Genomic DNA, 23,125 nt, shown 5'->3' with positions numbered 1-23,125 from the left:
ATTCACAAAATCAGTACGCTAATTATTGAACCTCGATCAGTAGGCCGGGAGTTCGATTAGCAAATCAGTAGCCTAATAGCTGATCAATAGAAAGTCAATACTTTTACTGTGAACAAAAATTAAAACCTAAATGTAGTGTGGAACAGTGAGGACCGAACAGTGAGGACCGAACAGTGAGGACCGAACAGTGAGGACCGAACAGTGAGAGAAAAGCACCCAGTCATCTTCACAGTCATGTACCACTACAACCAAACCAACATCACTTGCTTTGACATGTAGTAAAAGCTCTACCAAGACAGATCAACATGTAGAAACATACAAACCAAACACATTGACACAGTCAGGGTTCTCTGCGGTGCCCTATGATGGACAAACAGTCAGGGTTCTCTGCGGTGCCCTATGATGGACAAACAGTCAGGGTTCTCTGCGGTGCCCTATGATGGACAAACAGTCAGGGTTCTCTGCGGTGCCCTATGATGGACAAACAGTCAGGGTTCTCTGCGGTGCCCTATGATGGACAAACAGTCAGGGTTCTCTGCGGTGCCCTATGATGGACAAACAGTCAGGGTTCTCTGCGGTGCCCTATGATGGACAAACAGTCAGGGTTCTCTGCGGTGCCCTATGATGGACAAACAGTCAGGGTTCTCTGCGGTGCCCTATGATGGACAAACAGTCAGGGTTCTCTGCGGTGCCCTATGATGGACAAACAGTCAGGGTTCTCTGCGGTGCCCTATGATGGACAAACAGTCAGGGTTCTCTGCGGTGCCCTATGATGGACAAACAGTCAGGGTTCTCTGCGGTGCCCTATGATGGACAAACAGTCAGGGTTCTCTGCGGTGCCCTATGATGGACAAACAGTCAGGGTTCTCTGCGGTGCCCTATGATGGACAAACAGTCAGGGTTCTCTGCGGTGCCCTATGATGGACAAACAGTCTATACTTGTAAGGTTCATAAACATGTGTATAGGACAGAAAGTGTGACAGACATTTCCCAGTTTTGTTGCTGTAGAACCTAACCAACATATTGCTTTGATGAAGAGTGTTTCTAAACAAAACAGATGGAAACAAACAGAAACAAGGAATCCCATTTAACAACCAGTACTTCCCTTCCCTCTCCTCAGGGAGATATTCACTAAGCTAGACGTGGTTATAGCCTCTTTCACATCACCCATCAATTTAGACACGTGGTGAGGGACACCCACTACAGGAAGGCAAGTGGTGAGGGACACCCACTACAGGAAGGCAAGTGGTGAGGGACACCCACTACAGGAAGGCAAGTGGTGAGGGACACCCACTACAGGAAGGCAAGTGGTGAGGGACACCCACTACAGGAAGGCAAGTGGTGAGGGACACCCACTACAGGAAGGCAAGTGGTGAGGGACACCCACTACAGGAAGGCAAGTGGTGAGGGACAAACATAGCGGGACACTATAGGAAGGCAAGTTGTGAGGGACACTACAGGAAGGCAAGTGGTGAGGGACAAACAGAGCTCCCAGCAGGTCAGGTGGAGGGGTGGAGTCTCTTTCTCTCACCGTTGTTACCATAGCGCTGTACATCCATGGTGAGACTGCCCTTCTGCAGGGCAGAGGTCATCGTGCCCTTCCACTGGCTGTGGCTCATCTCTGCCACCCTGTGCCCACCAACAGACACGATCTCATCACCTGCACGCAGCTGGCACAAGTCTGCAGGACTACCTGGAGGGAGACGAGAGGCTTTCACTATGTCGAGATCAATGTAGGAGCTCCAGGACAGCAGGAGAGAGAGGAGCTCCAGGACAGCAGGAGAGAGAGGAGCTCCAGGACAGCAGGAGAGAGAGGAGCTCCAGGACAGCAGGAGAGAGAGGAGCTCCAGGACAGCAGGAGAGAGAGGAGCTCCAGGACAGCAGGAGAGGAGCTCCAGGACAGCAGGAGAGGAGAGAGAAGAGCTACAGGACAGCAGGAGATCGTATTTCCAGTCACACCTGACCGCCCCAGGGGAACAGTTTCAGGCTGTAGATCTCCTGACTACAGATCTCCAGAGTGGTTCTGACTATAGTTCTCTGTTGCAGGGTAAGTCACACCTTTCTCTCTCACAGCTCTGTTTAAACATTCATGAACACCTCCCTGTACTGTAGCTAAGAAACATCGGCAGAAAAACCAGTATGTCATTACTAATGACCCAAGACGTGGTCAATTCAAAACGTTTCCAGCACCAAGACACCTTTAGACTGAAACATATCCCCCAAAAACAGATAAATATTCAGCTGTTTGTTCAAACTTCTAGTCATCCATTACTTACTGTTGTTGGTACATTTCTGTAGGCATCTTACCTACTACGGTAAATTCTTATTTGATTACAACCAAAGCAAAAACAAAACAAAAACAGTACACAGGAAATAAGTGTCCCCATCCATCCGTGAGTCAACTCTCACCTGGTTGGATGCCTCCAACTCGTGCTCCTGTCGAGTCCCAGTGAGTGTTGAAACCAAAGTGTGGTCGACCGGTAAGCTTCAAGGTAAGACTCACTGTCACTGTGACGTACCTGAGGGCGAGACACACACGGTGAAGGTGACACCTGGCGATTCCATGTCTCACGAAACCACAGACCCTCTGACACGCAGCAGCAGGATGCAGGACAGGTTCAAACCCCCCCTCGCGAGGGCAGGTTCAAACCCCCCCTCGCTAGGGCAGGTTCAAACCCCCCCTCGCTAGGGCAGGTTCAACCTTGCCTGCCCCCCCCTCGGGCAGATTCTAAGTCCTACAATTGAGGAGTGCCAAGATGGCTGCTCAATGGCTTCAATACAAGCACCTTAGTCAGCCAGCCAGGGTTTATACACATCATTGGGTAAAACTCAAGGTAAAGACTGTTGAGCTCACCTGGGCAGATCCGTTCTTTCTGGCTGAGACAGGGAGGCTGGGCAGGAGAGAAGGGGGTAAGGGTCCCTTCCGGCTGGGTTTGGGGCAGGTGGCAGGTCCAGGACCCCCTCTGGTCTTCAGGATGGAAGGCTGGGTCTGACTCCCACTCTCCTCATTTACTTCCTGGTTCACACTGCTCTGATTGGCTGTGGCCCAGGGCTGAGCCGTGACGGCGACCACCGAGATAGTGACCATTTTCTGGGGGCGTGAGGGAGCAGTCTTGGTGGGGATCAGAGAACCGTTTCCGGTCAGCCATAGTAGTGTGACAGGTGTTGTTGTACAGGGTCAGCCATAGTAGTGTGACAGGTGTTGTTGTACAGGGTCAGCCATAGTAGTGTGACAGGTGTTGTTGTACAGGGTCAGCCATAGTAGTGTGACAGGTGTTGTTGTACAGGGTCAGCCATAGTGGTATGGTAGGTGTTGTTGTACAGGGTCAGCCATAGTGGTATGGTAGGTGTTGTTGTACAGGGTCAGCCATAGTGGTATGGTAGGTGTTGTTGTACAGGGTCAGCCATAGTGGTATGGTAGGTGTTGTTGTACAGGGTCAGCCATAGTGGTATGGTAGGTGTTGTTGTACAGGGTCAGCCATAGTGGTATGGTAGGTGTTATAGGGTGCTGGTCCAATGCTCTAACCACTAGGCTACCTGCCGCCCTATATAGGGAATAGGGTGCTGGCCCAACGCCCTAACCACTAGGCTACCTGCCGCCCTATATAGGGAATAGGGTGCTGGCCCAGCGCCCTAACAACTTGGCTACCTGCCGCCCTATATAGGAACTAGGGTGCCATTGGGCCTCAGGCTGGGCACAGTGAGCCAGCCAGCAGCCTCCTGTTATACTACTGCATTATTCATATGAGATGGAAGAGGATCAGGAAGCACACGGTAACAAGACTACACACACCTCTCCCTCCACATACTACAAGTACAAACCACACAATTCTCCCTCCACATACTACCAGGGAGAACTACAAGTACCAATCACACCTTGAAGGGAGGCAGTAGTATTTAGATAGACAGCGAACACGTGAGCATCCAATCACAAGAGATGTACTATACAACTGTTGCACATCCTACAGAAGAACTAAATACACACACACAGACACAGAGGGACACACACACACACACACACAGACACAGAGGGACACACACACACACACACAGACACAGAGGGACACACACACACACACACACAGACACAGAGGGACACACACACACACACAGACAGAGGGACACACACACACACAGACACAGAGGGACACACACACACACAGACACAGAGGGACACACACACACACACAGACAGAGGGACACACACACACACACACAGACAGAGGGACACACACACACACAGACAGAGGGACACACACACACAGACAGAGGGACACACACACACACAGACAGAGGGACACACACACACAGACAGAGGGACACACACACACACAGACAGAGGGACACACACACACAGACAGAGGGACACACACACACACAGACAGAGGGACACACACACACACAGACAGAGGGACACACACACACACAGAGACAGAGGGACACACACACACACAGAGCAGAGGGACACACACACACACAGACAGAGGGACACACACACACACAGACAGAGGGACACACACACACACAGAGCAGAGGGACACACACACACACAGACAGAGGGACACACACACACACACAGACAGAGGGACACACACACACACAGACAGAGTGACACACACACACACAGACAGAGGGACACACACACACACAGACAGAGGGACACACACACACACAGACAGAGGGACACACACACACACACAGACAGAGGGACACACACACACACAGACAGAGGGACACACACACACACAGACAGAGGGACACACACACACACAGACAGAGGGACACACACACACACAGACAGAGGGACACACACACACACAGACAGAGGGACACACACACACACAGACAGAGGGACACACACACACACAGACAGAGGGACACACACACACACAGACAGAGGGACACACACACACACAGACAGAGGGACACACACACACACAGACAGAGGGACACACACACACACAGACAGAGGGACACACACACACACAGACAGAGGGACACACACACACAGACAGAGGGACACACACACACAGACAGAGGGACACACACACACAGAGGGACACACACACACAGACAGAGGGACACACACACACAGACAGAGGGACACACACACACAGACAGAGGGACACACACACACAGACAGAGGGACACACACACACAGACAGAGGGACACACACACACAGACAGAGGGACACACACACAGACAGAGGGACACACACACAGACAGAGGGACACACACACAGACAGAGGGACACACACACAGACAGAGGGACAGAGAGAGAGAGGAAGGCATTCCTCACGTTGTAGAGCCTGGGTAGCGAGGACACTCTGGAAGACTTGGCTCCAAACGGCCGGGGGGTGAAGCCGGCAGAGAGGCAGGACGAAGAGCCTCTCTCCCCGGCGGTATCCCCTGGGGAGAGAGGCAGACACCCCAGTCCCTCCTCCCGGAGCCCTGGAGCTGTACCTGTAGAGATGGAGCTCCTGCCGCTGGGGAGCTGAGACGTGACCCGGGGCTACCACAGAGGTCAGGGACTGTACAGTAGAGAGGAGAGCTTGGCCTGGGGTGTCCATGGAGGCAGAGAGGCTGTGGGAGCTGGTACCGTTGGTTAGGTTTGAGCCGGTACCGTTCACCAGGTCAGAGGTCGTGGAGATCCCGTTTGAGAGCATGGAGATGGTCTGGTCTCGTCCAGTGGAGACCACGAGAGCTGGGCTAGAGATGGTCTGGTCTCGTCCAGTGGAGACCACGAGAGCTGGGCTAGAGATGGTCTGGTCTCATCCAGTGGAGACCACGAGAGCTGGGCTAGAGATGGTCTGGTCTCGTCCAGTGGAGACCACGAGAACTGGCCTAGAGATGCTCTGGGCACGGGTCTGGGAGGAGAAGGGAGAGGCAGAGTCGGGGAAAGCGCCTAAACCTCCAGCTCCGTCTGGCTCCACCGGTGTGTGACGCCGCCTCTCCCCCAGGACGAGGGGCTCTGATTGGGGCACGGCTCCGGCCGAGGGTCCCTGGTCCTGGAGGGTCAGGCTGGGGGTGGTGAAGGGTTCCGAGGCTCCGGAGCTGTAGGGGGACTCCACGGAGGAGCTGAGGGCCAGCGGGGCTCTGGTGTGGGGTCGGAGCTCCAGGGAACCCTCCTTGACCGAGGCGGGGGCTCTGGTTTGGGCTCGGAGCTCTAGGGAACCCTCCTTGAAAGAAGTGGCGAGAGAGACCTTGTTGTAGCTACTGCTGCATAGGGACTCTTCATCCTCTTCCCTGTGGTACCAGATGAAAAGAGGAGTGGTAACATATGAATAGTGATGATCATGCTACACATCAACGGCCAGGCAGGACGTACTATAAAGTTAATCAAGTCTGTCTCCGTGTCCGTCCCCTACCTGTCCTCTTGTAGGCTCCTGCATGTCCCGACCCCTGCGTTGGCCATCAGGACGATGTTGTCCCTCTCCTGCATCTTCCTCCGCAGGTCACAGTTTGACCTGTGACGCCAGAGCTTCCACTTGGTCAGGTCCTGGCAGGAGGCATCAGTGGGGGGGGGACGGACACTTAAAACAATGGATCACGACAGAGACAACAACTGCTGTTGAGTTCATTTGTTGCAGCAACAATTAACCCAGTGAAGAGCTCCAGAGAATGTGGTTTTTTAAACAGCACTTCACCTCTCTTGGGTAGGGGGTAGTATTGTCAAGTCCGGATGAAAAGTGTGCCCAAAGTAAACTGCCTGTTACTCAGGCCCAGCAGCTAGGATATGCATATAATAATTGGTAGATTTGGATAGAAAATGCTAAAGTTTCTAAAACTGTTAAAATAATGTCTGAGTAGAACAGAACTGATATGGCAGGCAAAACCCCAAGGACAAACCATGTCCCTAATTAAAAAAAAAATAATAATATTCAGCCACTGTTTAACGGCTGTCACTTTTATTATAAGGCGAATTCCTCCCAGATTGCAGGTCCTAGGGCTTTCACTGGATGTCGACAGTCTTTAGAAAGAGTTTCATGCTGGTTTTTGGAAAAATGAGGCAGAAATTGTAGTTTGTCTAGGTGGCTCCCATTTTGGATGTAGTGTTTCCAAGCGTGTGGAAGATGGCGCATTCTTTGGTATTTTTCTCCGGTAAAGACAACGATTCTCCGTCTTCAATTTTATTGTTTCTTTACATATTAGGGTACCAAAGGTTTGATTATAAACGTTGTTTGACTTGTTTGGAAAAGTTTATTAGTAACGTTTGGGATTCATTTTGTATGTATTTTGGAGGGAAACTGGGTGGATTATTGACTGAAGCGCGCCAGCTAAACTGAGTTTATGGATATAAAAAGGACATTATCAAACAAAAGGACCATTTGTGATGTATCTGGGACCTTTTGGAGTGCCAACAGAAGATCAAAAGGTAAGGCATTTATTATATCGCTATTTATGACTTTCGTGGCGCACCTGCCTGGTTGAAATGTGTTTTTCATGCTTTTGTATGCGGGGCGCTGTCCTCAGATAATCGCATGGTGTACTTTCACCCTAAAGCCTTTTTGAAATCTGACACAGCGGCTGGATTAATAACAAGTTAAGCTTTATTTTGATGTATTACACTTGTGATTTTATGAAAGTTAAAATTGATAAATTCTGTAGTTTGAATTTCGCGCTCTGCAATTTCACCGGATGTTGGCAAGGTGGGACGCTACCGTCCCACCTGCCCATAAGATTAAGATGGTGATTTGACAGGGTCATAGGTCGGGGCACAAAGGGATCACCGATTGTAGAATTTCAGTCAGATGGTGATGAGGAAATGGGACAGGTGAGTAGTTATACTGGGCAGGATGGTACAGGTTATGGACTCCCGCGTGTGTGTGACTCACGTTGTGCCACTTGGCCTCACTCTCGTGGACCCGGGCTCTGACCCTCTGCAGCTGGTCCTGGCTCACGGCGCTGGGGCTTAGCTCCTCTATGCCACCCTCAGAAACCTGGCGCACCACTTGCGTGGCCGACAGGAACCGCCTGATGTCATTCAACGACTTGCTCCTATTGTAGTGAAGAGGGAGACGAGTGAAAGACGAGCGAGAAAGACCGAGAGGGAGAACACTGCAGATTGATGATCAGGATTTCATAGTATATTACGTTGTCCAACATTTCACCACAAGCAGCAGTAGAAAGTGCCAAGCCCGCAGACTGTGCCAAACCAAGCCAGCCAGCCAGCCAGCCGGCAGACTGTGCCAAACCAAGCCAGCCGGCAGACTGTGCCAAACGCAATGGTGTGAAGTACTTAAGTAAAAATACCTGTTCTTTACTGTTTGTATTTTTTACAACTTATACTTTCCAACATTCTTAAAATAAGAATGTACTTCGTTCTACACATTCTCCGACACCAAAAAGTATGTTACATTCTGAACGCTTAACAAAACGGTCCAACTCAAAACACGTTTTGTTTAACTAGGCAAGTCCCTGAAGAACAAATTCTTATTTACAATGACGGCCTACACTTGCCAAACCCGGATGACCCTGGGCCAAACATGCGCTGTCCTATGGGACTCCCAATCAGAGCCGGTTGTGATGCAGCCTGGATTCGAACCAGGGTGTCTGTAGTGATGCCTCAAGCACTGAGATGCAGTGCCTTAAAACCGCTGCGCCACTCGGGAGCACAAAAGAGAACATCCCTGGTCATCTAACTGCCTCTGATCTGGAGGACTCACTAAACAGAACATCCCTGGTCATCCCTACTGCCTCTGATCTGGTGGACTCACTGAACACAAAACGCTTCATTTGTAAATGTGTTGGACTGTGCCACTGGCTACCCATAAATAAATAAAAAACCTTTTGGTTTGCTTAATGTAAGGAATTTGGAAAATATTTACACTTCTGATACCAATGTATATTTAAAACAAAAACACTTTTACTGAAGTAGTATCTTACTGGGTTACTTTCACTTGAGTCATTTTCTATTAAAAAGGTATCTTAAGTTTTACTCAAGTATGACAATTAGGTACTTTAGCCAGCAGGCTGGGCGCCAAAGCGAGGCGGCGCCAAAGCCAAGCGAGCCCAGCAAAAGGGGAGGGGGGGCCCCCCAAAGCCAAGCGAGCCCAGCAAAAGGGGAGGGGGGGGCCCTAAAGCCAAGCGAGCCCAGCAAAAGGGGAGGGGGGGCGCTAAAGCCAAGCGAGCCCAGCAAAAGGGGAGGGGGGGGCTCTAAAGCCAAGCGAGCCCAGCAAAATGGGAGGGGGGGGGGGCGCTAAAGCCAAGCAAGGGGGGTGGGCGCTGAAGCCAAGCGAGCCAGCAGGGAGGCGCTGTTAACTCACCATATCCATCCTGGGTTTACCTCCAAGTCTCTACAGGAATCAGAGAAAGACCAGACCACTGTACACTCAGATACATGCCATTTAGCAGATCCACTTATTCAAATCAACTCAGTTTTTATTTAACCAGGTAGGCTAGTTGAGAACAAGTTCTCATTTACAACTGCGACCTGGCCAAGATAAAGCAAAGCAGTTCGACACAGAGTTACACATGGAATAAACAAAACAGTCAATAATACAGTAGAAACATCTATAATAATTAATGCTTACATTTTTTTTCCCCCCTCCCAATACCGGTGACACCAGCGGTAATTGAACCCACAGCCCTGGTATTGCAGCCCTGGTGACACCAGCGGTAATTGAACCCACAGCCCCGGTATTGCAGCCCTGGTGACACCAGCGGTAATTGAACCCACAGCCCTGGTATTGCAGCCCTGATGACACCAGCGGTAATTGAACCCACAGCCCTGGTATTGCAGCCCTGGTGACACCAGCGGTAATTGAACCCACAGCCCTGGTATTACAGCCCTGGTGACACCAGCGGTAATTGAACCCACAGCCCTGGTATTACAGCCCTGGTGACACCAGCGGTAATTGAACCCACAGCCCTGGTATTGCAGTACTGGTGACACCAGCAGTAATTGAACCTACAGCCCTGGTAATACAGCCCTGGTATTGCAGTACTGGTGACACCAGCGGTAATTGAACCTACAGCCCTGGTATTGTAAGTGCCATGGTCTACCAACAGCCACACACACAACCAGGAAATATCCCCTCTCTCTAGAAGACCGTAGCAGTGAAAACTAGTGTTGGCCCGATACCAGGCCCAGCGTCCCCGATACCAGGCACCACGACAAAATCTGACAGTCAATATCATTGAATGTAATGTATGCATTAATTAATCAATAACAATCAATTTTATTTTTGGTAAATAAAAGGTAATTTATTTTTAAGGTAAATTTAAATTGATAAAACTGGGTAAATTAAGATGTCACCTAGGTCTATTCACAATACAGGGGAACGCATACTCAACAGGAGGGTGTGCATGCATTGAGTTACTGAGCTTGTTTAGGCTGATTTCATGAGACTACAGGTTGAAAAACAACCCGTTTCCCTTCCATTTAAGGTCTTATTTCATTGTACTGATCAACATTTGCATATAAGAAGCAATATATTTTATGAAAGTGCTCTCTGACCTATGCTCTCATTCACACAAAGTCAGCCTTCAGGCAAGATTATCTTGGCAGAGATGTTTTTGGTGACTATCAGCAATATTTTGAATCATGGTTTGCATATTATAAAACAGACAAGGTAAGGTAGTGAATTGATGTTGGTTTCAGCTGTAAGCTAGCAAGGAAAGTTAGCCTACAAAGCTATCAATACCTTACTGCAATTTGAAAGTGTTCTAGACATTGTTTTGGGAACATGAAACAAATTTCAACATCTCTACACGGCCGTGTTGAATTATTCAAGTGTGTTGACTTCTGTGCAGGATAAGTGGTGGTGCAGCCCAGACTCCCAGTGAGTTCAGTGGTTCCTCAGGACACACTAGTCAGTATGAGAGGGGAGATGACATGATACAGTCCAGACTCCCAGTGGTTCCTCAGGACAGACTCGAGCCAACAATGAGGAAGTGGAGCAGTGACGGGATTCACGCTATAACAGGACATCTGCTGCGCTGACAGACAGATCCTCTCAAATCATTAGACGTCAGACACATTTGATAGAAACACCGAAAGAAACCAATTCTAGTACAGAACCCGTTTTTCATGTTCTAGTATAAAAAAAAAATATATATATATTTTTTTTAAACATACCGAAGTTTCAGTATACCGTGCAACACTAGTGAAAACTCTAGTGACAAACAAGGACGACGTCCAACCCATCCCCATTTACACCGGGCCGCGACCGACGCAGATCAGCGAGGACAACGGTCCAAACATTCATATGATCATGCTCTACAACATTCGCAGAGTACGACCCTGCCTCACACAGGAAGCGGCGCAGGTCCTAATCCAGGCACTTGTCATCTCCCGTCTGGATTATTGCAACTCGCTGTTGGCTGGGCTCCCTGCCTGTGCCATTAAACCCCTACAACTCATCCAGAACGCCGCAGCCCGTCTGGTGTTCAACCGTCCCAAGTTCTCTCACGCCACCCCGCTCCTCCGCTCTCTCCACTGGCTTCCAGTTGAAGCTCGCATCCGCTACAAGACCATGGTGCTTGCCTACGGAGCTGTGAAGGGAACGGCACCTCCGTACCTTCAGGCTCTGATCAGGCCCTACACCCAAACAAGGGCACTCCGTTCATCCACCACTGGCCTGCTGGCCCCCCTACCTCTGAGGAAGCACAGTTCCCGCTCAGCCCAGTCAAAACTGTTCGCTGCTCTGGCACCCCAATGGTGGAACAAGCTCCCTCACGACGCCAGGACAGCGGAGTCAATCACCACCTTCCGGAGACACCTGAAACCCCACCTCTTCAAGGAATACCTGGGATAGGATGAAGTAATCCTTCTAACCCCCCCCTTAAAAGATTTAGATGCACTTTTGTAAAGTGGTTGTTCCACTGGATATTATAAGGTGAATGCACCAATTTGTAAGTCGCTCTGGATAAGAGCGTCTGCTAAATGACTTAAATGTATATGATACGCAGGCCGTGATCGAAGCTAAACATTCATCACACTAACTCCAAATACTTAAAAAAAAAAAAAAAAAGACCATCTTGGTTTATTGACCAATTGTTACATCACAGTTGAAATGTGAAATCTAAAAAAAAAAAACATTTCGTTTTCTTGGGCACTTCTTTTAACCAGTAGTCTGTATAAATAGGATGCCGTGTGTGTGGGAGACAGAGAGATTGGAGTTTGGCATTAAAAATACTTCTCAATAAAAAGTTAACAGCCTCATCACTTTGGTAGCACACCTACAGGCCAATATTATTTGCATGATGATTATGGGTAAGCATGTAGCTTACATTAAAAAAAAAATTAAACACAAAAGGACTCCAGTACTGCCCTTCGCAGTAGATTTTTAAACAGAAGGCTCTGTCCCTGCCTATATGACAAAAGTGATAAGCTTGTCGCAGGTTGTTTATAAGCTATAATTGTCACAATGACGTGGTTTAAAAGTAGGCTTGGGTGGCATACTGGGGGATTTGGAAATAGCCACAGGAATGATTTTATTCAAATACCGCAAATAAATAAATATATATATATATATTTTATTTATTTGAAGTTAATACATTTGAATATTAGATGGCTACTTTAAGTAAAATACCTGCAGTCAACTTGTACAATATGTTAGGAGATAAAGATGGCGTTTGTTTTACCGGTCACAAATTTTTCCCCATTATGAAGCTTACAGGTAGGTAGTCCCCAGTCATGTGACGTTGAGGCCGGAGCGTTGAGTCTCTCACTGTTGTGCAGAATGAACCAGGTGATCTTATTACAGGATAGAATTCGCAACTAAATCTTTCCCAGAGAGATTTAACTTATAACTGTTAAGTTAGTTGTACGAAGGGTGGGTCTAAAAGCTCACGATCTATGATAGTTAGTACTTAAACATTGTGTTTCTCATTAATATCTAGATGTAAAGAAAATATATATTTTTTAAACCTTTATTTAACTTGGCAAGTCAGTGAAGAACAAATTCTTATTTTCAATGAGCCTAGGAACAGTGGGTTAACTCCCTTGTTCAGGGGGCAGAACGACAGATTTTTACCTTGTCAGCTCGGGGATTTGATCCAGCAACCTTTCGGTTACTAGCCCAATGCTCTAACCACTTGGCTACCCTGCCAGCCAAGGACTATTTGACCTACTCATTCAAGGGTTTCTTTATTTTTACTATTTTCTACATTAAGAATAATAGAAAAGACATCAAAACATACGGAATCATGTAGTAACCAAAAAAAAAAAGTGTTAAAACAAATCTATTTTACATTCTTCAAAGTAGCCACCCTTTGCACGCTCCTGGCATTCTCTCAACCAGCTTTATGAGGAATGCTTTTCCAACAGTCTTGGAGTTCCCACATATACTGAGTACTTGTTGGCGACTTTTCATTCACTGCGGTCCAACTCATCCCAAACCATCTCAATTTGGTTGAGGTCGGGGGATTGTGGAGGCCAGGTCATCTGATGCAGCACTCCATCACTCTCCTTGATCAAATAGCCCTTACACAGCCTGGAGGTGTGTTTTGGGTCATTTTCCTGTTGAAAAAAAAAAATGATAGGCCCATTAAGCGCAAACCAGAAGGGATGGTGTATCGCTGCAGAATGCTGTGGTAGCCATGCTGGTTCAGTGTGCCTTGAATTCTAAATAAATCACAGACTGTCACCAGCAAAGCACCCCCCACACCATCCCGCCTCCTCCATGCTTCACGGTGGGAACCACACATGCGGAGATCATCCGTTCACCTGCTCTGTGTCTCAAAGACATGGCGGTTGGAACAAAAAATTTCAAATTTGGGCTCAGACCAATGGACAGATTTTCACCGGTCGTGTTCTCTTGGCCCAAGCAAGTCTCTTATTGGAGTCCTTTAGTAGTGGTTTCTTTGCAGCAATTCGAACATGAAAGCCTGATTCACGCAGTCTCCTCTTTACAGTTGATGTTGAGATGTCTGTTACTTGAACTCTGTGAAGCATTTATTTGGGCTGTAATTTGAGGCTGTTAACTAATGAACTTATCCTCTGCAGCGGAGGAAACTCTGGGTCTTCCTTTCCTGTGGCGGTCGTCATGATAACCAGTTTCATCATAGTGCTTGATGGTTTTTACGACTGCACTTGAAGAAACGTTCAAAGTTCTTAATTTTCTGGGCTGACTGACCTTCATATCTTAAAGTAATGATTGACTGTCGTTTCTCTTTGCTTATTTGAGCTGTTCTTGCCATAATATGGACTAGGTCTTTTAGCCCTATTTGGCATCTTCTATATACCACCGCTACCGTGTCAACACAACGGATTGGCTCAAACGCATTAAGGAGGAAAGAAATTCCACGAATTAATTTACGGCACAGCTGTTAATTGAAACGCATTCCAGGTGACTACCTCATGAAGCTGGTTGAGAGAATGCCAAGAGTGTGCAAAGCTGTCATCAAGGCAAAGGGTGGCTACTTTGAAGAATCTCAAATATATTTTGATTTGTTTAACACTTTGCTTACTACATGATTCCATGTGTTATTTCATAGTTTGTCTTCACTATTAAACTACAATATAGAAAATAGTAAAAGAAAAACCCTTGAATGAGTAGGTGTCCAAACTTTTGACTGGTACTGTATATCAACATATCAAATTTTTTTTTTTTTAAATAAGAAAAATAAAAAGTGCCAAGTAAAATGTGTAGAAAGTACACAAGAGAAAGCTGTAAAAACTATGTTTAATTTTGTCCTACAAAAGGGTGATGGGCCCCAATTATTACTTTTTCCAGTTATAAAATAAATTAAACGTCTAAAACATACTAAATGCTCTGGTTAGCTAATTTAGTGGCTATTTCGCTACCTAGCTAAATGGTTAGCTAATTTAGTAGCTAGTTAGCTACCTAGCTAAGTGATTAGCTTCTTCCAAAATCAAGCTTTGTGTGATAACAGATAATCCCCTCCTGGATCAAGATCCTTGCGGGCTAATATTTGCTTTCTGCGTGCAGCAAAGTGAGTAGCATTTTTGAATTACTTGTATAACTTCAATAGTTGGGATGTCTGTCCAGCAAATAGATTAAATCGCAATGCGTCTGTTAGCGTTAAATAAGCATTCTCTATGGGATTTTACATGTAGTTGTTAGCATTGCTAACCTTCGGATTACAGAGGCTCAGTGGAGTTTGAAAATAGCAGCCCTTGCGTTCAGTGCCGGTATTATTGAATATCTCAGGATGGAACAAGGTCGGTATGAAGACATGACAATCTGGATACCACACAAGCCTAGTTTAAATCTACTCCTTCGGAAATAGTTCATTTTCGGTTGCACGAAGCACAGGAATGAAGGTACAGTCGGGATGGGGGTGGCTGGAGGGAAGGGCGAGGGAGGGCAGACAAGAAAGGAACAACGAGCCAGGGAGTGATGTCACAGCCTGAATCATCCTGAGGAACCGCTCGTCTTTCGGCTACAAACAGGAGAGAAGAGGGGAAGGAGAGAGAAGGAAAGGGATGAAACTGAGGAACAGAGGAGATATACAAGGCAAGATCAACAGAACGGAAACAAAAAGTTGAGCCAAAACAAAGATGGAAATTCCTAAAATGTAGAGAGAAAGAACTAAAACGGTGAAAAGCAGAGCAAAGCGTTGATGTTAAAGTTTAGGGATTACACGTTGAGGCTTTTTATGTTTAGAGCATTGAGGTATTCTGGTTCTCTCACGCAAGAGTTGAACACCAAACGTCAACGTCAAGCATTATCCAAACCCAGCTTAAGTCGAACCCAGCCATGGCCCAAGACCCACATCTACCTGTACCAGGGTTAGGGATAGAGTTAGGATTATTCAAACCCAGTTCCTGTACCAGGGTTAGGGATAGAGTCAGGATTATACAAACCCCGTCCCTGTACCAGGGTTAGGGATAGAGTTAGGATTATTCAAACCCAGCCACATGCCACAGTAACGGGACAGAGCCAGACCTGAATCTGTACATCTTGCGGTACCAGGGCCTCCTCTGAGAGCCCAGCCTGATGGTCCTGACGTGAACCTCCTCCTCGGGAGTCCAATAGCGAGGCAGGAAGCAGTTGTAGCCAGGGTTGGAGGAGGTCTGGTGGAGGGCCAGTTCCACCCGCCGAGCGTACAGATCATCTTTGACAGGGTCAGGATCCTCTCGCCCTTCCTCAGTCTTCCTCACACAGCTCCATCAGGAGGAGTTCCTCGTCGATGGAGCGCTCCACCTCGGAGAGGAAGGTGGGTGTGATTGAGGACGGGGGGGTTGGGAGGGAACGGAGACGTTGCAGTACTGCTGCTGTTGAACCAGAGGATAGACCGGGACATCCGTCCGTGTTAACAGTGGACATTCCCAATACAAAACACAGTTGGTCCCTTACAGCGAGGCATCGAGTAAAGAGTTAGGAGCACTGGTCACACAATGCTGTGGAACTGCTGCTCACCAGAGCCATCTGTGTTATAGTCGTCGTCAACGTCACTGAAGTGGACAAAACGCCAACTAAACACTTCCACAAGCACCCGGGGGCCTTTGGGTAGAGTTAGGAGCAGCCACACCTTTCACAGTTCAACACTACATCTCCATGTTTAACACAACCACAGGGTTAGTGGAAACCAACAGCAAGCTCTGTTCCAGGAATGTCATGGCAACAGGCAAACTAGTTCATCTTATTTCACCAAACTTGTTTGTTGGAGCCTAGAGGGAACAAAGACACTCCCAGAGTCAACACAAACCACCTTGCGGCTGTTGAAGAAAATGAAATGTCAGTAATTCAGACAAACGACCAGCCTCACGCTAGTAGTTTCCGTAGCCGTTAGCTTGACGACAGGACCGGCCTCACGCTAGTAGTTTCCGTAGCCGTTAGCTTGACGACAGGACCGGCCTCACGCTAGTAGTTTCCGTAGCCGTTAGCTTGACGACAGGACCGGCCTCACGCTAGTAGTTTCCGTAGCCGTTAGCTTGACGACAGGACCGGCCTCACGCTAGTAGTTTCCGTAGCCGTTAGCTTGACGACAGGACCGGCCTCACGCTAGTAGTTTCCGTAGCCGTTAGCTTGACGACAGGACCGGCCTCACGCTAGTAGTTTCCGTAGCCGTTAGCTTGACGACAGGACCGGCCTCACGCTAGTAGTTTCCGTAGCCGTTAGCTTGACGACAGGACCGGCCTCACGCTAGTAGTTTCCGTAGCCGTTAGCTTGACGACAGGACCGGCCTCACGCTAGTAGTTTCCGTAGCCGTTAGCTTGACGACAGGACCGGCCTCACGCTAGTAGTTTCCGTAGCCGTTAGCTTGACGACAGGACCGGCCTCACGCTAGTAGTTTCCGTAGCCGTTAGCTTGACGACAGGACCGGCCTCACGCTAGTAGTTTCCGTAGCCGTTAGCTTGACGACAGGACCGGCCTCACGCTAGTAGTTTCCGTAGCCGTTAGCTTGACGACAGGACCGGCCTCACGCTAGTAGTTTCCGTAGCCGTTAGCTTGACGACAGGACCGGCCTCAGGCTAGTAGTTTCAGTAGCCGTTAGCTTGACGACAGGACCGGCCTCAGGCTAGTAGTTTCAGTAGCCGTTAGCTTGACGACAGGACCGGCCTCACGCTAGTAGTTTCCGTTGCTGTTAGCTTGACGACAGGACCGGCCTCACGCTAGTAGTTTCAGTAGCTGTTAGCTTGATGATGATCACAACCCTGATATAAAGCCATTAAACACAAACGTCTCTCTCTCCGTCTGACCTGGGAGAGAACACTGCGGTGTGTCTCGGAGGGGTGTCAATCCTAAACAGGCGAGGGCTTCCTGTCCACAGCCTCAACGTGCCCTGCGGGCTCATGGGTACCGCAAAATTTGTGGGCGTGGCTGGTGAAGGGGAGCGGAACCGCCGACTGGCCAGGTCGTCTGCGACAACGTCCGGCTGGGGCCGGTCGGCGTCCGAGTAGCTGTCGCTAGGGTAAGCCCACTGGAGGAAGGCCTCCACATCAGGCAGTTGGGGGAGGGGCGGGCTCAGAAGAGGGGCCACACTGATCAGAGACCAAATCAGCAATCAGAGTTAAATCAACATGAGGTTTGGTTCCTTTGTGACAATGTTCTTTAAAAAAAAAAAAAAGTCGATTCCAACTGCATTACATCAGCACGTCGCTACCCCGACACAACGGTGTGCACTACATCAGCACGTCTACACAACGGAGCTGAATAGAAATCGCCAACACCATGCAAATTCAACTAGCAGAAAACTAAACGCGGTGACTCAAGTAAAGCAGCTAACTAAACAAAGAAACAATTCTTCTTTAAAACAGTCATTCCGTAGGTATGACATCACAGTACCTGGTGAGAAGGCTGGGGATGCAGCCCTTAATTGGCTTTTCCTCCCGTTTCTTCCTCTGGAAGGGTGCAGGAATGTTTCCCCAGTTCCTCTGTCCGGAGTCTCTGCCCTCCGCCGCCTTCATCCTAAAACAGTTCTCTGCCTCCACGTCACTGCTGGAGTCTGGGGAGGGATGGAAGGAAGGAGGGACAGCAGCTCACAGACGAGTAGAGGAGTCCAACAACAGACAGGTAAAAGGACAAGTCAGAGAGAAGATAATGAACCTAGACAGTCAACCGTGGAGTCCCAAATGGAGTCCTACTCCCTACGTAGTGCACTACGTAGGGAACAGGGCTCTGGTCTAAAGTAGTGCACCACGTAGGGAATAGGGTGCCATTTGGGACGCATGCTGAGACTAGCCTCTTAGCACCCCACCTCTGGCCCGCTCCAGTCATGAGACGTGTCCATTATCAGACCCGTGTGGAACCAGATGGAATGTCTCACAGAGGAGACAGCTGGCACGACGGGAGCAGGGAGAGGCCATAGCCGTAAGCATGTCCTTCTCTGGGAAGAGCGGCATTCCTGATTGGGACTACTTTGGATACTGTTAGTAGCGATTTACGTATCCACCGGGAACTCTCCACATCCTGTGTTTAACGTATTCTGACCTAATTTTTTTTACAAATGACAACAAAAAAATACTATATATTCCAGTCGTTACCCTCGCTGCCGGCCCTCAGGATGGAGTCAGAGATACAGCTGAGAGTACGTGGCGACTCAGCCGAGTCAAAGCTCAGGACCGAGTTAAAGCTCTCTACCGAGTCCTCTCTGCTGTAGCCTGGTGGCCGGGACTGGGTTAGAGGTAACAGTTCATCATCCTGCTCTGGGTAGCTCACGTCACTGTCCTTCACACTGCCTCTGGGGGTTTCTTCGAGAGCCTGGGGGGGGACACAGGGGAGATTACAATCCTTTAGAAGGAAAAAAAACAGGGGGATTTGAAACGCAAACTCAAAGCTAAATAAAATGCATATTTATAAATATCCATTGGTTTTGTTGTACAGGGCAAAGTACATCAGGCAAGGCACATGTATTAGCCCCAGGTCTGGAGAACAGACAGAGGAACAGTACCATAGACCGGGATAAACCCAGTGGGTTCAGGTCTGGGGTACAGACAGAGGAACAGTACCATAGACCGGGATAAACCCAGTGGGTTCAGGTCTGGGGTACAGACAGAGGAACAGTACCGTAGACAGAGAAACCCAGTGGGTTCAGGTCTGGAGGACAGAGGAGCAGTACCATAGACAGAGATAAGCCTAGTTGTTCCTAGAAGGCCTTGAGGTTGAGCTGAGGGTTAAGGTGAGGGAGCGCATTACCTTGGACAGAGCGATGCCCAGTAGTCCCTCGAATGCTTTGAGGTTGAGTTGAGGGCCAGAGTAGAAGGGGTCCACCTGAGCCTTCCGACCCAGCCAGTAGATGGTGATTAAAACCTGGAGGAGAGATCACTGCATTGGGCGGGAACTTTATCCATTATTATGTAGAGGACGGTGGCGGCAGGGCTGTTACACAGTAAGAATATTTGCGATGGGAATTATGACAGTTCCAAGTTATAGCCCAACTACCCTTTCTAGTTGGCCCCCCCAACTACCCTTTCTAGTTGGCCCCCCCAACTACCCTTTCTAGTTGGCCCCCCCCAACTACCCTTTCTAGTTGCCCCCCCCAACTACCCTTTCTAGTTGGCCCCCCCCAACTACCCTTTCTAGTTGGCCCCCCCCCAACTACCCTTTCTAGTTGGCCCCCCCCCAACTACCCTTTCTAGTTGGCCCCCCCCCAACTACCCTTTCTAGTTGGCCCCCCCCAACTACCCTTTCTAGTTGGCCCCCCCCAACTACCCTTTCTAGTTGGCCCCCCCCCAACTACCCTTTCTAGTTGGCCCCCCCAACTACCCTTTCTAGTTGGCCCCCCCAACTACCCTTTCTAGTTGGCCCCCCCAACTACCCTTTCTAGTTGGCCCCCCCCAACTACCCTTTCTAGTTGGCCCCCCCCAACTACCCTTTCTAGTTGGCCCCCCCCAACTACCCTTTCTAGTTGGCCCCCCCCCAACTACCCTTTCTAGTTGGCCCCCCCCCAACTACCCTTTCTAGTTGGCCCCCCCCAACTACCCTTTCTAGTTGGCCCCCCCCAACTACCCTTTCTAGTTGGCCCCCCCCAACTACCCTTTCTAGTTGGCCCCCCCAACTACCCTTTCTAGTTGGCCCCCCCAACTACCCTTTCTAGTTGGCCCCCCCAACTACCCTTTCTAGTTGGCCCCCCCCAACTACCCTTTCTAGTTGGCCCCCCCCAACTACCCTTTCTAGTTGGCCCCCCCAACTACCCTTTCTAGTTGGCCCCCCCAACTACCCTTTCTAGTTGGCCCCCCCCAACTACCCTTTCTAGTTGGCCCCCCCAACTACCCTTTCTAGTTGGCCCCCCCCAACTACCCTTTCTAGTTGGCCCCCCCAACTACCCTTTCTAGTTGGCCCCCCCCAACTACCCTTTCTAGTTGGCCCCCCCAACTACCCTTTCTAGTTGGCCCCCCCCAACTACCCTTTCTAGTTGGCCCCCCCCCAACTACCCTTTCTAGTTGGCCCCCCCAACTACCCTTTCTAGTTGGCCCCCCCAACTACCCTTTCTAGTTGGCCCCCCCCAACTACCCTTTCTAGTTGGCCCCCCCCAACTACCCTTTCTAGTTGGCCCCCCCCAACTACCCTTTCTAGTTGGCCCCCCCCAACTACCCTTTCTAGTTGGCCCCCCCCAACTACCCTTTCTAGTTGGCCCCCCCAACTACCCTTTCTAGTTGGCCCCCCCCAACTACCCTTTCTAGTTGGCCCCCCAACTACCCTTTCTAGTTGGCCCCCCCAACTACCCTTTCTAGTTGGCCCCCCCAACTACCCTTTCTAGTTGGCCCCCCCAACTACCCTTTCTAGTTGGCCCCCCCCAACTACCCTTTCTAGTTGGCCCCCCCAACTACCCTTTCTAGTTGGCCCCCCCAACTACCCTTTCTAGTTGGCCCCCCCAACTACCCTTTCTAGTTGGCCCCCCCAACTACCCTTTCTAGTTGGCCCCCCAAACTACCCTTTCTAGTTGGCCCCCCCAACTACCCTTTCTAGTTGGCCCCCCCAACTACCCTTTCTAGTTGGCCCCCCCAACTACCCTTTCTAGTTGGCCCCCCCAACTACCCTTTCTAGTTGGCCCCCCCAACTACCCTTTCTAGTTGGCCCCCCAACTACCCTTTCTAGTTGGCCCCCCCAACTACCCTTTCTAGTTGGCCCCCCCAACTACCCTTTCTAGTTGGCCCCCCCAACTACCCTTTCTAGTTGGCCCCCCCAACTACCCTTTCTAGTTGGCCCCCCAACTACCCTTTCTAGTTGGCCCCCCCAACTACCCTTTCTAGTTGGCCCCCCCAACTACCCTTTCAGTGAACAAACAATTAAAGTACATTTCCACTTACGTTTTTCAGCCTCCTTTTGCCCTCTACACACCTGAGGAGAAAATTTTATTTCTTAGTCCGACCAAAGATGACACACACAGGCTAATGTTTACCCATGGCTTCTCACTAAAAACAGGTGATCTATTATGGACAGTCTAAAATATTATTCTGTTTAAATAGTCACTGATAATATAAAATATTATTCTGTTTAAATAGCCACTCTGATAGCCATGTGATTTAGCTGCACTGGTCTTGCAGGTCTCCAGGGTGAAACAGCTGAGCCTCGTGTAGACCCAGTGTACCACACGCTCTCAGAAACACATTCACATTGTCCTGGAGGAGAGGGAGGGGTAGAGGGGTAGAGAGGGAGGGGTAGAGAGGGAGGAGCAGTAGAGGTACTGGGAGTTACCATACAGAACAATCAGAGAAGGCTCGGCCTAAAGATGATCATATGACATGGTGGGAGGAGTCTCCAAATAGCTTCCCAGGATCCTTTTCGAACAAGTGGATCCTTGACAGTTTGACTAGCCGCTGAACCAATGTGTTGAACTACCCCAACTCAGTTTGTCATGTTCATCACATTACTAAATCCTTAAACAGTTTCAGATCTGCCACACTAAAGCAGGAAACCACAGAGACTCACTTCCTGAAAGACACCAGGTAGTCGAACTAGTGTCACACTGGCAGACGAGACATCTCACTGCAGTCTCAATATGAAATGTAGAACGGCTACACAGTGAACTCACCAGTCCGGCCATTGGAGTAGACAGTATGTTCATTCTCTTAATAACACCTGGTTTCAGCTGGTTGATTAGACTGAGAAAGAAGACAGAGAGACGAACAGATGAGTTAGACAGCATGACCGTCATCCACACCAGGAACCTGACACATAAAACCACTAAAGGGGGTTCATAGAACCACATCCTATGGACTCCATTCTCCAGATATATACACTACAGTTCCCACAATACTCACTGGCAGAGCAGGACTCCATTCTCCAGATATATACACTACAGTTCCCATAATACTCACTGGCAGAGCTCCCTTCTCCAGATATATACACTACAGTTCCCACAATACTCACTGGCAGAGCAAATCAATGTTTATATGTTTTTAAACATTGCTCTCCTTATGAAAAGGTCTGAGTCAATAAACACAACAAAAACAGGAAAATGACAAAGCCAAGCAGGGTAAAGGGGGGGGTAATGAGAAAGCCAAGCGGGGTAAAGGGGGGGGTAATGAGAAAGCCAAGCGGGGTAAAGGGGGCGGGGTAATGAGAAAGCCAAGCGGGGTAAAGGGGGGGTAATGAGAAAGCCAAGCGGGGTAAAGGGGGGGGTAATGAGAAAGCCAAGCGGGGTAAAGGGGGGGTAATGAGAAAGCCAAGCGGGGTAAAGGGGGGGGTAATGAGAAAGCCAAGCGGGGTAAAGGGGGGGGTAATGAGAAAGCCAAGCGGGGTAAAGGGGGGGTAATGAGAAAGCCAA

General features: G+C 49.1%; 1 protein-coding gene across 1 annotated transcript in view; it reads right to left on the bottom strand.

Moving 5' to 3' along the window:
* The window catches only part of LOC106575926 (LIM and calponin homology domains-containing protein 1), a 30,377-nt gene that overhangs the window by 5,444 nt on the left and 1,808 nt on the right, over window positions 1-23,125 (bottom strand). The window contains 14 exon segments of the mRNA XM_045714014.1: window positions 1,532-1,693; window positions 2,410-2,519; window positions 2,855-3,112; window positions 5,301-6,247; window positions 6,370-6,500; window positions 7,837-7,999; window positions 9,268-9,297; window positions 18,202-18,361; window positions 18,900-19,116; window positions 19,552-19,665; window positions 21,666-21,696; window positions 21,865-21,977; window positions 22,391-22,460; window positions 22,620-22,654. Coding sequence (XP_045569970.1) covers window positions 5,773-6,247; window positions 6,370-6,500; window positions 7,837-7,999; window positions 9,268-9,297; window positions 18,202-18,361; window positions 18,900-19,116; window positions 19,552-19,665; window positions 21,666-21,696; window positions 21,865-21,977; window positions 22,391-22,460; window positions 22,620-22,654 — 1,539 coding nt within the window. The 3' untranslated portion in view covers window positions 1,532-1,693; window positions 2,410-2,519; window positions 2,855-3,112; window positions 5,301-5,772.

This window comes from Salmo salar, unplaced genomic scaffold, assembly GCF_905237065.1.
Source record: "Salmo salar unplaced genomic scaffold, Ssal_v3.1, whole genome shotgun sequence".
Lineage (NCBI taxonomy): Eukaryota > Metazoa > Chordata > Actinopteri > Salmoniformes > Salmonidae > Salmo > Salmo salar.
Note: the sequence above shows the minus strand (reverse complement) of the source record. Positions and strands in the feature narration are given on the sequence as shown.